Genomic DNA, 16,285 nt, shown 5'->3' on the forward strand with positions numbered 1-16,285 from the left:
CCATCGATGGCCGTTCGTATAGAACCACTTCGGTTAACTTGGCCAGACAAACAGCACATGCGCATTCGGGAAAGGAATTCATTGCTAATGATTATAGTGAACTTACTCCAATATACCTGTTGGAATTTCATGGATAACTTTCGCATGTTTTACGATTATACTGCAAATGTAGGCTCTAACATCCTGACCATTTAGCAGCCACATTGACCCGAAGAGACAAATGGTCTCACATGTCCGTTTCAGTGAAATATGACTAACGTTCGCAACTTTGGGTTACACGAAGCACTAATAGAATCAACTTTGAGGCCACGTTTGTTCGGCATGCAAGTAGAATATTCCAAACTACCCTACACATACTATGGCGAGATAAATACAAGTCAGAAAGCCTTCATTCGCGCCCGAATCGTAGCCTATCAAGTTGGCCTAGTCCGTGAAAAGTTATGCATAGTTTATCAAGCGTACTTTAGGAAAAGGTTATCTATTGGCATGAGAACGTAGAAATTAACAGTCACAAAACTTGGAAACTCCATGCGTTTTTCATTACTGATAATTCAATCCACGAACAGATATTTCTCTGTAGAGAGCAGTATATTTGCGCATCCTCTAAGCTGTCAAACGAAGAGAATGAGGGATAACAGCTCGTCACTAGTTTTTTTGAATCTTTGGAACAAACAGAATATTGTTGAAGTTTCCTTAAGGAAAATATACTGCGATATCTCGAATATCCTGCCAACTGAAACATGAGGCGGCCTGTGTGCAGCACATTCAGTTGTAGAATAGCATAAATGAGAGATTCAGTTGGACCTCTCGTGAAAACCAAATTGATTGGCAAATGAATGTATTTCTCGAAAACAGTCCAATTTGGGTTCAAGTAGAACATAAGGTTGATGGGAACTTGCGGACTGCGCCTACCTGATGAGCCCCAAGAATGGCGAAACCGGTCGTGCGCTGTCCAACAGTTTTCAGCAACCTTGTAAGTAGTTTTTTTTATGAGAATATTGTTGGTTTTCAATTCGGTTCACAGGAATAAGAAGATCACGAAAGAACAATCATATGTTTGAGCGTCCTGAAAAGCATTCATTCCTGTTGAACAAAATCTCTGTAACCCGGTTAATAAACATCCTGAGTTAAGCTACTTATTTAGTTATTTAGTTCTTTTCTCGATCTGACATCCACCTGGTTGCGAGCAGTGTCACACGAATGATGTTGTCTCATGGCAGAACCTATCATAAATCCTCAACGTGAACACTCACCACGCCTTAGAACACGTTTGTGCGATCACGAGAACTTCGTATAAAGGTACGTTAGTAACAACAATAGCCGATTCTCTGGTAACACGTGTGATTCAATGGACAACCCTCATTGTTTACTGTAACATAAGTAAGAACACAGCGAGTTTGTACAGTGTCTACGTGGGTTGATTGGTACGGACCTTGTAAACCGGAAGCGTATCCTCGTTCCTTCCAACTTTCTAAGAGATGTTGGTTGGTTCACTCTTGATTGTATGCACCATCGAACCACACTATCGAGCTGAATCAACATGCATCCGTATAAAACGGTCTGCAAGCACCGGGTCCAGCCAGTCGAATGCAAACATGTTGTGGATCCATTTGATTGCACTGGTTCTGTGTGTGTCTGCGAGACCTACTCCATACGAACCGATCACTTTCTCTGATTCTGAGGTATGGGGAATATTCTATCCGGAAGATGTGACAAGGCCGCAACAAACAACCACAGAGACAAACCTAGAAGATTCTGATCGTGAAGAGGATGACACAGGCGATGAAGGGGAGCCATCAAGAGGTCCATGTGGAGGAGCCGCTTTCTTTGAACTCGAAGAATTCTTCGGACAGGAGGACGAAGATGACGAATATGACAGAGAATGGTCTTCTGTCTGGAGACCGTCCCGTCAACCAAAACCGATACGCCATCCCACGAGACATCAGAGACCTGGAAGGGGCCGACACCACCGGCCAAGCTTTTTGGAACAGATGATGACTGATGATGAATGAACCCTCTGGTGTATGTTGACTTATCGACTCACCCCACCTATCATATTTGGATTGTGTGATTAGAAATCCTTTCTCCAACAATAAACTTTTCCAACCAGAAATCCCTTACACTGGAGAATTAAGAACATTCGGAATTATGGGGGTTATGATTCGGACATTCTCCACATTCTCCAGGACCAAGTAATTTCGAGGTGTGAACTGCATATGTACAGCCACCAGAACAAACACACCCAGGTAGGCCTTGTTAAATAACTGTCCCGGATACACCGTATGTATGGCGAGTGTAGGTTGCGAGCTTGCACCAGTCATACAGAACCAAGGTCCACTTTTCCTGACATCACTTGTACGTGTGCAGCGTTTGACTAACACCAGTGTGATTGATTATCCAACGGGGAATCAAGTTCGCTTCACATTAGGTGAATATGCCATAAGAATTAGTCCAATACGTGGCCTAAAGATCAGGGAGGGATCTGAGCTTTAATCAACCTCATATTGAGTCGTACCTATGAATGGAAACAGATTCTGGGCACCTTGAATGCGTACAGTACTTCACAGTCCATGTTTTGAACAGAGTACTCTGTTACAATCGATTCTAACTTCCATGCCATCGTTTCTCGTTAGCTCACGTGGGAATACTGGTTTCGAGATCAAAACTCACATGTTCTGTGAACAATTTGCTCACCGCATCACGGTAGGTGTTCAGTATAGGTAGATAGTTATCAGCTATATTATCCAACCTCCATGCAACTGTATAGGAACCGTCATTGGCAAGCCACTCTATACTCGCCGATCGTGACGGGTTTGTGCATGTGGTTACTGGGAGTGTGGGTACGTTTCTGTATTCGTTTCTCTAACAGCAAGAGTTTCAAAGAGTAGCCTATAATGCGGCTAATCGAGATCATAAGCGTTATGTGCTAAAAAGCAGAAAAGTAACGCGTATTTGTCTCTCTGTTGTTGGGAATCAACATCAGTGTGTCGCACAAATCTCCAGAGAAGGTCAGCCTCGCAAACTCCCAGCTAGCTGTTGAAAACTAGAACTCCTAGTCAGGAAAAGATGGTCTGTGGTGTGATTAAATCGCACATTGAAAGGATATAGCGCCGATCATCCTGCAGTTCCGAGATTCACGTGGTCATGTGATGACTAACAATTCAGGCGACAAATTATCAGATGGAAGAATTAGGCGACTTGTGAATCATCCTCCCTTTTGAGGCACTTAAAAATTACTGATAACAAGAAGGAATCCGGAAGTTTACCTGTGCTTTCCAGCTTCCCGGTAGAGACTCGATTAAGTTAAAGAACGAAAGAGCAAGTGAGAATTCGACACTGAGTTCAAAATCAGCAAATTACCTGAAGATAAGCTAAGTGTGAAATGTGCACTCCACACTGAGCAATTTTATTGATAGCGGGCCAATCTCACCGAATATTTTCAGTCCGTTTCTATGGTAGAACCATCCATGTGATAGTATGGTTCTCAACTATTGTTACGTTTGGCTTTCACAATAATCCTACACGGAAAAAGAATCCGTCTGGAAGACGAAGCTACCTGGATGGATTTTTAGCCCTCAGAAATTTAGACGAACTGCAAAGCCATTGTCCTACTAAAAAGAATACTGATGGGACCGTCGCGAACTGTATCCTTATTTGACGCACACTAGTTCAGGCTGGACGTAGCTCAACAAGATTACTAATCTTATGTCCCCGACTGCTGTGAGTTCCACCACAATCGGTCGTCCTATTACCCAACTTCTTGTACCGCACGTAAAACGTCTGTTCTTGAATAACAGGCCAGTCTAAGTTCAAACAATTTTTCACCTGGAAGTAAATCGTAAGCACACAAATGCACACAAAAATGAACAAACGCAGAAATAACGCTATAATACAGTTTATCTGGGTAGATGTCGTAGCTTGACTGACCACCATAAGAGCAGGTATAGCGTAGATAGTACTAGAAACTAGCGGAACAGTGAAGGATAGGATCTTGGGTAGAGGGAAAGTTGGGTGTCCAGGGAGCTCACCGAGTGATAATTATAAAAGACATTCTTGTGTCTACATATCCTTGTGAAAAACACTGTTTCAAGAAACATGCTTCAGGGACTGTGCAACGAACCCAGCCAAACCAACTGCGTGAGCGTTGACCCGAAGCACGTAGAACTGAGGAGATTCTACCAGTTTTTAGCAGTTTCTGCTCCAATCCAAATAAATTTTACCTGAAATCATAAAAACGTGTCATAGCATCATTTTTAGCATGTCGCGCTGGAATACAGAAGGTATCCTGATGTAACTTTTACAATGACTCTGGAACGAAATGACGTTGTGACTATCTCAAACAGAGGCAAATCAACGGGTTTACAGCCACGCCACGTGAAAACGCAAGCGCTTCTGGCGCGCATTTTCGAGTTTCAGTATACCCAACCTGTTGGCTATCCACACATGCAATTAACACACGCAAAACTAGCACGTGATAGGACACTATACTATTCAGTTTCTCAATCATTAAGCACCGCTCGCTGTCTCACTAAAGGGACAAATAAGAGATGCGGCAGACAGAGCAATAACTGCATTGTTGGGTACTGTTTCGGATGACAGGGAGTGACACCGTTAGCGAGTCAAACTGTGCGCCAGGATCGACAACAGTGGTCACCTGTTCGGTTTATATGGAATACACTCCACGGTGGGTAGGATGCTTGCATGCAGCCGTAACTGATTACTTACGGATTAGCCGCACACAGCGTATCACTCAGAAAGCCAATAAAAGAACTTCGTTTGCTGTGACTTCGTACATTTCGAATTTCTCTTTTGTCTTATCCCATCAGGAACATGACAGGTGAATTCTAACAAACTGGTGGTCTGAACACTGATTAGGACCGTCGGACAATCCAATGTCCACAAAAAGCAACATGAGAATGGAAAGCAAGTGCAACACATGAATCATTTGACTTAGTTCTCATCCGATATATATCTGCAAGCCTGATAAAAACGAAAATTTATTCCTCGCTTGATTGATAGCGCAAGAGGCTGAAAAATCTTTGGAGCAATCCGCTTTGGATCGGTAACACGCAGTCGATCCAGAGCCATTCAATTCGCTACCGGGGAAGCGTCTTTGAAGCCCAAAACTATCCAGCTGAGTTGGCTGGCGATGAAGAAAAGAGAAAGGTGAAAGAAGCTGTGCTTGAAGTTTTTGAAACTGTCTGCCTGAAATCACTTACACACTCCAATGTACACTAGATTCCGTCGGGATCAGCAGACCCCATTGAAGCCAGGAAAACTATGCCAGTTACAAACGACAATGACGCCGTGTAGGGATCCTTCAAACACCGAATAGTGAAGAGCCCAAGTGTTGGTGGACAGCAAAGAGCCAGGAGATGGAGAAGGATGTTGTAAAGGGGTATAAGTGCAATACATTCCAGCCAACACGAAAAACTGATCAGAGGAGGTCGGGCGTCAACTAAACGATCTTTCAAAGATTTGGACCTCAGTTCATTCAGAGGAACATCGCCTTGAATGTCAGGCTGAATGAAAGTCCAGCTAGGCACCATCCAGTCAACCTCTGGAAGGACAAACTGAATTAAAAAAGGGCGTCAGCATCAGTATGTGATGAACAATGAAAGTGCACCGAGAGATTTCGTCGCTTGGGCTCAACAAATCACCTGGTCCAGAGGGCTTGAATCCTGCGATCTCTAAGTAAGGTGACGAGCCTCTCGTGCCTGGCCTGACGACTTTACTTCAAAATATCTGCAGTGAAAACAAGATTCACAGAATGAGAGGTCCCTATGATGATTTCCAGATCCAAAAAAGATGTATTGTGCGAAAAACCATCCTGGTATCAGTCGAGTAGCCATCATTTCCAAGGTGCTCTCTGATACTGTCCTATGCAGCTTGATCCATCATTGAGAGAGTCAGATTGGTGACAATCAAGCTGACAGAGTTACATGGAACATACTGACACTTTACGCCAGTTAACCGGACAAAACATAATGACAGTTTCTCTCGATTTCAAGTCTGATTTTGAGTCCATTGACCATCAGAAACTCCGACAATATGTCTAAATTCTTGTATGGTATAAAGGTTCCATGTCTTCTAGCGTAGACGTGTCTACGGCAAATTCTCTCCACTCAGCGATGTGAAGCGGGCGTGTCCTCTGTCGTTCAGCTGTAGCACCCTTCCACTGCCTAACTGCCACGCCACCCCAAGGTTGCACGAAGGCTGAGATACTACCAGGTTGCCCAAGCCTAGACAGGGGAAGTCGAGAAGCAGAGGTCGGGTTTGAACCACGAACCTTCCGGCCAGTATATTCGCGCTCTAATCACTTGGGCCATCTTGTCTCTGTCACCCAGTCTCTAACTTTATTGATGCGCTTCGTGAAACTCCCTACCGAAACCTCGGGGATTGAATTACTACGGGGACTTTGGCCCACCACCATTGAATATTCCAACCATATTGTTCTTCTTAGAACAGACCCTTTGGAAATGCAGACTATTGTAAATAACCTTGGTAATTCTTCTGCACAGTTCGTTTCGCACATGTAAACTGTTACATCAAGACTGAGTGGGAGTAAATCCAAATCTCATGTTTGCAGATGAAACAATCGATGTCGTTGATGATTTCGTCTATCTGGGTAGTCTCATATGTCAAGTTGAGCTGGAAGATGAAGGAATCACTTTCCGCCTCGGGAAGATCATGTCAGCATGCGCTAATCGTCGAAATTTTTGGTACCAACATCACAACAGTTTGGCAGTCAAGGATAGAGTGTACAGTGCTGCGGTGCGGGCTGTCCTACTTTATAGTTAGAAGGTATGACCACTGCATGCTGATCTCCGGAAACGCTGTAATCGGTGCCTGCGAAACATCATGCGAGTTTCGTGAGGATAGCAGATCAGTCACAGTGAGTTACGTCAGGCGATATTCAGAAATGGTAATTTTCCCTCAATAGACCACACACTGTATAAATTACGTTGATTAGACCATGCGTTTCGTATGCCTCAGGGTTGTTTGCTTCGCAGAGCCATATCTCGGAAGCAGACGTCTCAGAGGCGGTCAGTACAGGATTACGCAACTAACCATGCTTAAAATTTTGTAGTAGTCAACTCAGTTGACTTGATAACCAACGTCCCCCAAAGAGGGGACCGCTGAACAAGACACCACTGTTCGATAAGGCCGCCGTTCAGCCAACAGAGATCTTACAGTAAAGCTAGTTCCTTACCTGTGTAGCCATTGCGGATAAGAACAAATTAATGTCAACGAACTGGGCGAGCCAAAACGTTACCCTCATCCCCTTATTTTCAGCCAACCACAGTAAAAAAAAGTACAGTGTTTATGGCTGAAACATGTGAAGAGTACTAAACATCAGATAAATCGTACTCAAGAACCTACAATTCTCAAAACTTTCATCGTGAATTTTGTGACAGGTCAGTGATTCTGGCAACCCAGCGAGTACCTCATTTAACGATCTTGTTCCACACATTTGGCCGGGTCATTTGATCAAAGCTCCTGTATACTTCATACGTCAACGGTAATCCACGGTTCCATTCAGTTACGCAAGATGGTGTACCACTAGTACGCAGGTGTCGATAGAAGAACTGATGATGAGCTGACAACTACGTATTGGAGGTGCTGTCCAAACTCCGAATCACCACTTTCCTTTTCAGGTGGTGATTGGGACAGCTACGAATCAAAGGAATACGTTCAACTTAGGCCCACAGATAGCTGAGCCATCTACGTCTACGTCATGAGTTATCGCTGTGAAATAACCTGCTGTTCCAAACCAGAGTAGCAGTAGTTGCCAACGCGAATTTTTCGCCCCTCAAATTCTGTTATCAAGTGGTAAACTGACCGCCTTTTCTATTCGTACAACTCTTGTTTGACGGTCCTCTTATCCTGGTTAGTCCCGACCAAAGGGCGGCTTAATACTTGGTTTGTATTCCTATTACAGCTCAAGCCGCATTAAAACGGATGTGGTAAAAAGAGAGCATCGCCAAACCGAAGTACACTCCACCCACACACCCATCTTTTGTTGCAAAACACAGACGTATCAAGAGCCTTAGGCATCCCATGGGTTTTTTTACATGGACAACTCCTCACGATGACCTTTAGTGCAGGTTAAAGACTCCCGTTCTAACAAGGACGCACGAAGTGTATGTGCATGGTGATGATCAAGTCAGCAGAGAGCTTTTAAACTACCGGTCAAACCAACAGAAAACCTCAGATACATATTGAGGAACGTGAACGCTGAGCTCGGTCTCCCTCTCGTTACTCTACAAAAACATCAGAAGCTCAAAAAGCCTGGTCAATGCTCTTCACATCCAACTGGTTGGGCGTTAAACATATTTTAAAAAGTCGTCATAGGCGTCCATACGGGTTGAATTCAGGTAGGCAACAATCAAATGCCGGGGGTACCGCAATTAAGCTATACTAATGTCGCATTAGCCACCGGTGGAAACCAAATTAGGTGCCAAAACAGGATACAGCCGGTCGGCAGGTCACAGATCATGTCATAATTTCACAAAAACCAACACTCAAAAAATTGGACTTATAGTTATTTTCTAATTGCCATTCTTGATAAATGATTCTGTGATCGGAAGGAAGGAGCCCATGTTCCGACAAGGGGAACTCGGCTCACATACAAAGGAAAAACCCATTATTGTTGGGATTGCACTGCCACACATCACGTGGAATCAGCATTCGGCTGAACACAAAGGGTCTCGCCAGCTAGTCCTACACACACTGACTAAAACGCTTACTTTAACGATCCGTGTTCGTATAACAGTCGAGCAAAAACAGTCAACTGCTGATGGATAGTTTCCATTGGGACAAACACCGACTTGTTTAAAGCTGCACTCGTACGCCTCCAAGTGCGACATGTAAGGCAAACGAGCGAAACGGGGGCACGTGCCGGTTTTCGTTTGGCAGGTCGGACAAAAGTTCCTTGCTGCGAACACAGATGTTATGTTTGCGAGTTTAGGTCATCAATAATCAAAGACCTTCGTCAAAAAAACCTCAAGGTAATAGAAAATCCACCGGTATTACGTTTCGTGACTTGTTATAACCTTTATTATGAAGGTTGATCTAAATCAGCTGCACTATGTACCATTTAAGTGCATCACATATTGGTCTTCACAGCTAACTCAAAACCGAAGGTGTGGAGCACCGCTGACCGATATGTGCTGCTAGAAGTTACTTTATGGAAAAATCGTGTAATAGGCATACATTAAGAAGCAACATTCAAGCACAACAGGGGTCATTGAATTCGAAAATTTGGGTGAGTGAAATATACTCATGTAATATTAGAAAGATTCACAGAGAAGTGGAAATCCTGCGATCGAAATTGCGATGGTGGCTTGAGGATGGTTTAAGATGCAGTCTGTTCGCGTTCAAAGTCAGCTTGCGACTCGGGACGGGAAGGAACCAGTTGAGTTATTGTCAACATCCATGATGTATTAGGATGACCCGAAAGTAAGTGCGAATAAGCGGGGTAGTTCCAACAGCATTTGATTCGGTTGGTGAGGCATTGACAATACGCTCTAAAAGATATACGCCCATTCGACGCTGTAATGCTCGGTCGCGCATACGATGTACTCAGTTAAGAAGACATCCTACTTACGCCCACGTCATTGCTAGTTGACACAACTATTACAGAAAATCCTGGCGTTACCGTCTCACACACAATACGTTTCCCACAAAACGACAAATCCCGAAAAGTCTGGTCCATCTGACAACCTGCTCGGGGATGGTAGGCTCCTGTATAGCATGTGCCCAGATTAAGCGTTTCCACTCGAGAATTTTCCACATAATGTTGCAACTTGGAAAAGAGGAAGTAATTGTAACTTGAGCCACATTTAGTAGCCAATTATTGGGTAACGTGGGACGTTCCACTGTGTATGTTTCCCTTATATGTGAGGCAAGAACTAGAGGTACTGAAAAAGTGCGCACGTGTATTCAAAGGTCTTAAGCACACTTAAAGGAGCATCAGACAGACATAGAAATGATAAAAACAGCAATACGGGTTCAGAAAGCTATTGACAGGGAAGTCACAGCACCAGACCAACCGATTGGAACAATTCAAGAAGTTCCTGCATTGTGGTACAAAAATAAGGGGTTGCAGCTCGCACAGGGGGCCGATCCGCATTCCCGCCGAAGCCGATAAAAAAGGTCGCTGGTGGACAGGCTTTTGCATCAGTCATTCCATCTCCAACGATGATGACGCCAGTTTGAAACCGACGGATCAGACCATCCACGACTGTCGCTTTTCCATCCGAACGACAGGTTGGGACGGTATCATCAAAGCCCAAGTAAGCACCTGAAACGCACAAATAAACGAACAGGTCAGATAAGGCAGTCCAACTGGATCTCCACAGAGAGAAAATGAAAAAATGACCATCGCGATAAAACTGAGAAAGAGTAACCTGACGAACTAGAAGGTCGCTCCCATCGCCACAAGCACCACAAACATATTCAAAGAGATCTAGGCGGAATAGCGGATTTGTCGTTGCAGGAACAGGGCACATGCTACTTCCTGTAAACAGAGCTATGTGGTCTTGAGGGAAGACAACCAACTGTCTGGGAACTGAAGGTACGAATGTAAAATAAGACCGTATACGCACGTGCGACGATAAAATACCAATTGGTCAGAAAACACATGAGAGGTTGGCCGATTGGTAGGTGACCCATAGACTCAGGTATGGAGTCACTAACCAATAAGGTGACCAAACAAGCAAACCAACCCACGTCCCTGAATGAAACTTATCACTGCAAAGGAAACTGACGTATTATCAACACAACCATCTGAGTGTGTTGTACTACACCCAGTACCTTCGGATTTTCTTTGGAATATCGGTACCCAAACTATCGCTTGCTCGCGGTCTATTAACTGACACTGTAAGTTCCCACCGGAAATTCATGACCGCGACATGAAACTGGTTAGGTCATTGGTTGAAAGTGATTCAAACTGTAATCAGATAGTAAGCGTGCGGTCGACCCAATTCGTAATGTTTGTCGCGTTGTTATTTTTCAATCAAAGTTTCTGAATCTGCAAGACTACAATGTCAGCAACATGGGCTGCCTCAACTCAGCAAATGATGTGAACGCCACAAAGTACATGGATAAATTCGAGAATGATGGCCGAATCAGAAGAAACGGAGCGACTATTACTCAAGGAATCCGTTTCGTACAGAAAATCTGGCCGCTCTGCTCAAAATGGTCGGTGGTAGTCCTCAGATGACCACCTTGTTGTTTTCTTCTGACAGTTGTGCCCTTCAAAACGGACTGGACGTTTCCTTGTCATTTGCAAATCTACTTTTATAGTTTTGAAAATCAACATTTCAGCTTCCAAGTTCGTCGCATTTCAGCATGCTGAGGGAATGAAAAAACCTTGGTCTGTTTGAATGAGAGGTGATATATATCAACAATGGGCTCAACATGAAAGAGTCCCCAGTCATTGTCTCAAACGCTCTCCCATTGTCAACCGAGCGTGAAGTTACCAGTGATTGATGCGTCACGTAAAGTGGGTACCAAGGTCAACTAAACTCTATCAGGCAGATCGGTTTTGGAAGCAGAGAGAAAGCCGATTAGTTTCATTCGCAGATGGTAAAGAGGTTGGCCCTACGCATATAAAATTGTCGTTCCGTCTCATTGTTTTTGACGTCTTCATACTGCAGAGTAAATGCACATGGTTGACAACCAAAAAGTAGCTCACACGCAACCACTCCGAAACAAGGTTTCAACTCATGAAAATCGGTTGCTCTACCTGATGCCTTCCGAAAGCATGTGAATGGTAGCAGTTGCACCGCAAAGAAAAATACAGTTAAAGTGGTAAACTTCAGTTGTGAATTCGTAACAGGCTCAGAATGAGTGATGAATGAACTTTCGACAAAAACTGCGGATAATGCTAAGGACTAAGTCAAACCCAAACAAATAACAAAGATAATAATTATAGTAGCATTAATGCAAAGAAAAGGAGTGGTACTATGTGTAGAAGCAACGCCTTTAGGATACGGAGAGCTTCAGCAGCAACCGGCATGCATTGGGCACTCTGATCATTGACTTTCATACACCCCCTTGGAGAACAGAAAATTCTACCGTGAGGGATCCAGCGGAGTGACGCGAAGGCAACAAATACAGTATGGCAAATCTAAATAGTGTCTGGCGGCAACTCAGTCTCTTCCGTATAGATCGGCTGCGTCGCCGAGACTCTGTGAAGATACCTAGATGAGTAGATGCAAGCCATTGGGGACAGATTTGACTGGGTCAAAAAGCACACGGACAAAAGCCGGTTAAGACAAGGACGAAGGCCATTCGGATCGAAGGAAAGTTATCAGCCAGAAATGTCCTCGCCGACGCACTGTTAACAGATCACTCCGGAAAGAAGCTCAACAGGCTGGTGGAGGAGTTCCTAACAGAACGGAGCGGCACGCGCAGTCTAAGCCATAACAGTGCAAGATGTCTGTTACGGTAACGCTGTCTCCAGCGACCGAGCTTACGTGGAATTCACTGTTCTACTACATTCCGTGACAAAATCATACAGTGATTCTGTCCTCACAACTAAAATAACCGATGAAAGCAAAAAGACAGGATAATTTGACTCCCAAACCTCCGAAGAACGAAAGATGCCTACCACAAAACTGACTAATGACTGGAAACCATCTACAATCAAGTGGGAAAAAACCTTAAAGAAATGAAACGATTCCTCACCGCTTGGAATACCAGCCGCTCAGCTGAAATATTTTAGGCGCACGAAGGACTAAATTAAAATACTCTTTTCTCATTCATCATATTGCTTGAAATATTGGTGACAAGCCAGTCTAACAAAAATGTATCATTCCCAGACAAAACATTATGTCAGGTTCCTCAGACCCACAATGGAATACAGCATTACAATTCCCCTGGAATTTATATTCTTTCCACACTTCCCGTAAGCTAAAACGCGGTCCTTAAAAGACCTAAAAGACCCCCTTGTACCAGCGAATAAATGGACAGTTGTTCTGCACTTCGTGCGCTTGAACTCGAAACACGGAGCAATAGGTTCTTGTAATTACACTTGTAATTACGCACTCAACTCCATTTGGCAACTAAAGCGAAGCGGTTTTGAGCGCAGGGAAGTTTATGGAATTCATGTTCGCTCATATCCTGCTGAACTGATAACTGACGGTCATTGGTTCACTCACAATAAAACTTGGATTTAATTCGGTGCAATCCGGTTTTAGAATCGACGACTCGATGTATTTTAACCGGTACGAATATAAGAGGCTTACGTGGATGACATGTTGTCATGATCTGTCACATACCTGTGATAAGCAACAGAATCGAACTACTGCCGTGGTCTGAGGAAGAGTACATACCTAGGTAAGGCAATGGATAACAGGCCTATCCTTCCAGCCGATTGCGTGCGATCCTCCACATGCAAAATGGCCGTTTACACATCAACCGTCTGGGCCTTGTATTAAAACCAAGCTTCGCTGCGAGACTTAAACAAACCTGTACAACAACAACGTCCAGTATAAACTCACCATCATCACGGAAGAGTAGCTGGTTACAGTAGACGTTTTCCAGGGGAACATTCAACAACTTTGCGACAGGTTCAACTAGAGGGTAGAAACCACCGCTGACAAGACACACGTGTAATCCGTTATCCTGCAATCGTTGCACGACATCCCTAAAGAAAAGTGCGGGAAATGAGCGTCGTCAAAGAAACTACGAAAGCCATGCAGAGGATGGTCCAATATATCAGTGTTCCCAAAAAATGAAACAGAAGGCTTAATGATCCGAGTTTCCTTTTGAGGATAAACGATTCTGTCAATCTCCTACCGATATCCAGATAGAACAACACAATGACCTCCAGTAGTTTATTGGTCTCATCGTGTGTGGTGAATCGTCGGCGCACGTGAAGTTGAATATCCTCTACGCATAATTCACACCAAAAACAAGAGAATAGTTTCAGAGGAGTTTGGTTAACAATCGGTGGATTTATTGAGAATAGTTTATTCCACCATGTTTAGACTACTCTTAATGAGCGTAGCGGATTGATAACAGTGCGTCTATTTATGCTGAACTTCCAAAATTCAAGACAACAGTTTTGGAAATCACAACAAAACTAACATATAGGAACTATGAAGCGAATCGTCTAGAAAACTCGGAATTTAAAAATATCGAAGTTTCCGGTGAACAGTAATTGCTTGATTTACTTTGTCCCAACGCTAGGAACCATTTCTTTTATAAAAAATTTTCATTAAATCAAAAGAAAGTTACGTAAATCGGGGCTTTTGAAATTTACCAATTTTGGTTCACTCAATTTCAGAGAAAGTGAGGGATAGGTTGTCTATACAAGAAGTCAAGGCGAAATCACCAACTTGATGAATCTGTATCTGTCGATCAAGTGTAGTAGTGATTTTCTCAAAAATTTTGCCTGGATGAAAGATGGCGGCCTTGAAGAAGTCATACCGCCTCATCAACAGATAGCGAGAATATTGTTGGTAGTGTGAGGAGATTTGATCAGCAGTGTGATTAACTCGCACTCGTGGCTGAACGGTTAAGTGTTCAAACTACTAGCCGGGAGGTCGCGGGTTCAAGACTCTTCGGAGTTTCGTGCGATGCGCACTACTGATCATTCCCAATAAGGATGAAACAGCTGTACAGTGCTTCTCGGCTTTTCAGCATAGATTGGCTTCACTTACAAGACGAAATCTCCACAGATAGCGAGAATCTTTGTAAAATAAACGGTAACAATGGTTGGAAAAAGTTTGGAACTGATTGAGAAGTCATCATTTCAGAAGAGCTTGGTAAACAATCGGTAGTTTTTATTTGGGCAACGTTTCGCTTTTGACACAAAAGCTTCATCAGGCCTGATGAAGCTTTTGTGTCAAAAGCGAAACGTTGCCCAAATAAAAACTACCGATTGTTTACCAAGCTCTTCTGAAATGGTAACAATGGTTGTTCAGCTGTGGCCTCCTTTGGCGAATAGCTACCATGCAACTCCAAGGAAGCACGAAGGCTTACGTAATGCTAGAATGTCGAAACATTGACGAGAGCAACCGGATTGAAAGCGATGAGCTTGAAACAGTCAGCAGATTCGCGCCCCAACCGCTGAACCATATGGAGCTCAAAGGTTTCGGGGAAAAGGCTTCATTCTTCCGTTGCTTTTTGGTACCAAACCGGTATGTGATGTTGTTTTACTCTCTAAATGTCAGTTTTCATTCTTAGACAATCTGGGGCGCCCAGTAAGTAATAGAGTCGTATTAGCACCCTAGCTTCCTGTGTCAGATGTGCGAAGCTCAAACACCGACACGGTCAAAAATAGGCACTGTTGATGAACTCTAATTAGAGTGAAACTCAAGTCCAGCGTTTGCCCGATTTGGTGTGGACTCACTAGAATAATTGCACCACGACAAAAGGACGACTGTTCAACCGAGAGTGATGTGAATCTAGGTAATCTAGGTACGCTTGGTGGACAACCATAACCATGATATATTAGCTCACTTCATTAACCAACAAGCGGCTGTTTTCAAATTTCGTAATACTACGGCATCTAAAGACGCGTAAACACCAACCAACAGCTGGTGCTGTCGTCCAGTTAATAGACAGCACCATGTAAACAGAAACACCGCCATCTTTAAACGTAGTGAAATCTTGTAATCAAACCGATGAACAATCGCATATTGCTAGAGTGCGCTTAATGAACGCAGCCGCCTGTCTGGTTGTACTTGGAATCACATTTTTAAAAGGAATCGGAGAAAAATACGAAAGAACTCTATGGGTGTTGAACAGTTCTTTGTAATGAACCGCCACCAAATTATTGTATTGCGCGTGAGATCACCCCCGAGTAGGTGCCCATCACGATAAGCTTTGCCGTTGACTTCGTCACGTCCAAATATGTCCTAATCCTCTTGTCTACACTTGTGACAGAAGGTCCCTAATCATCTGCTGACGCCCGTACGACCAAACCACTCAAGATGTAGTTTCACTACTAATAAGCAGAGACAGACCTGATTCTGTTGCGAGATGCTTCATATCCGAACAGTACTCAGTGAAGCTACAAGACTCAATAAATCATCATCATCATAATCATCATCATCGTTTCACTACAAGCAGAGACAGACCTGATTCTGTTGCGAGATGCTTCATATCCGAACAGTACTCAGTGAAGCTACAAGACTCAATAAATCAATCATATCATAATCATCATCATCATCGACAGCATGACATCAGTGTTCAACACCGATGCTTCACTGCCGTACAACCATGACTTATTTGAAAGCCTTATTGTAAAGAAAAGAATAAAGTTGGA

The 16,285-nt window shown here is 43.6% G+C and overlaps 1 protein-coding gene across 1 annotated transcript; it reads left to right on the top strand.

Moving 5' to 3' along the window:
* Positions 1-1,595: 1,595 nt before the first annotated feature.
* On the top strand, positions 1,596-2,009 carry T265_13705 (hypothetical protein; the record flags this gene model as incomplete). The annotated part of the gene is made up of 1 exon (XM_009170125.1): positions 1,596-2,009. A coding segment is annotated over one exon (414 nt), but the record flags the coding sequence as incomplete, so codon positions are not given.
* Positions 2,010-16,285: the final 14,276 nt, after the last annotated feature.

Source organism: Opisthorchis viverrini (assembly GCF_000715545.1).
Source record: "Opisthorchis viverrini unplaced genomic scaffold opera_v5_93, whole genome shotgun sequence".
In the NCBI taxonomy this organism is placed as follows: Eukaryota; Metazoa; Platyhelminthes; class Trematoda; order Opisthorchiida; family Opisthorchiidae; genus Opisthorchis; species Opisthorchis viverrini.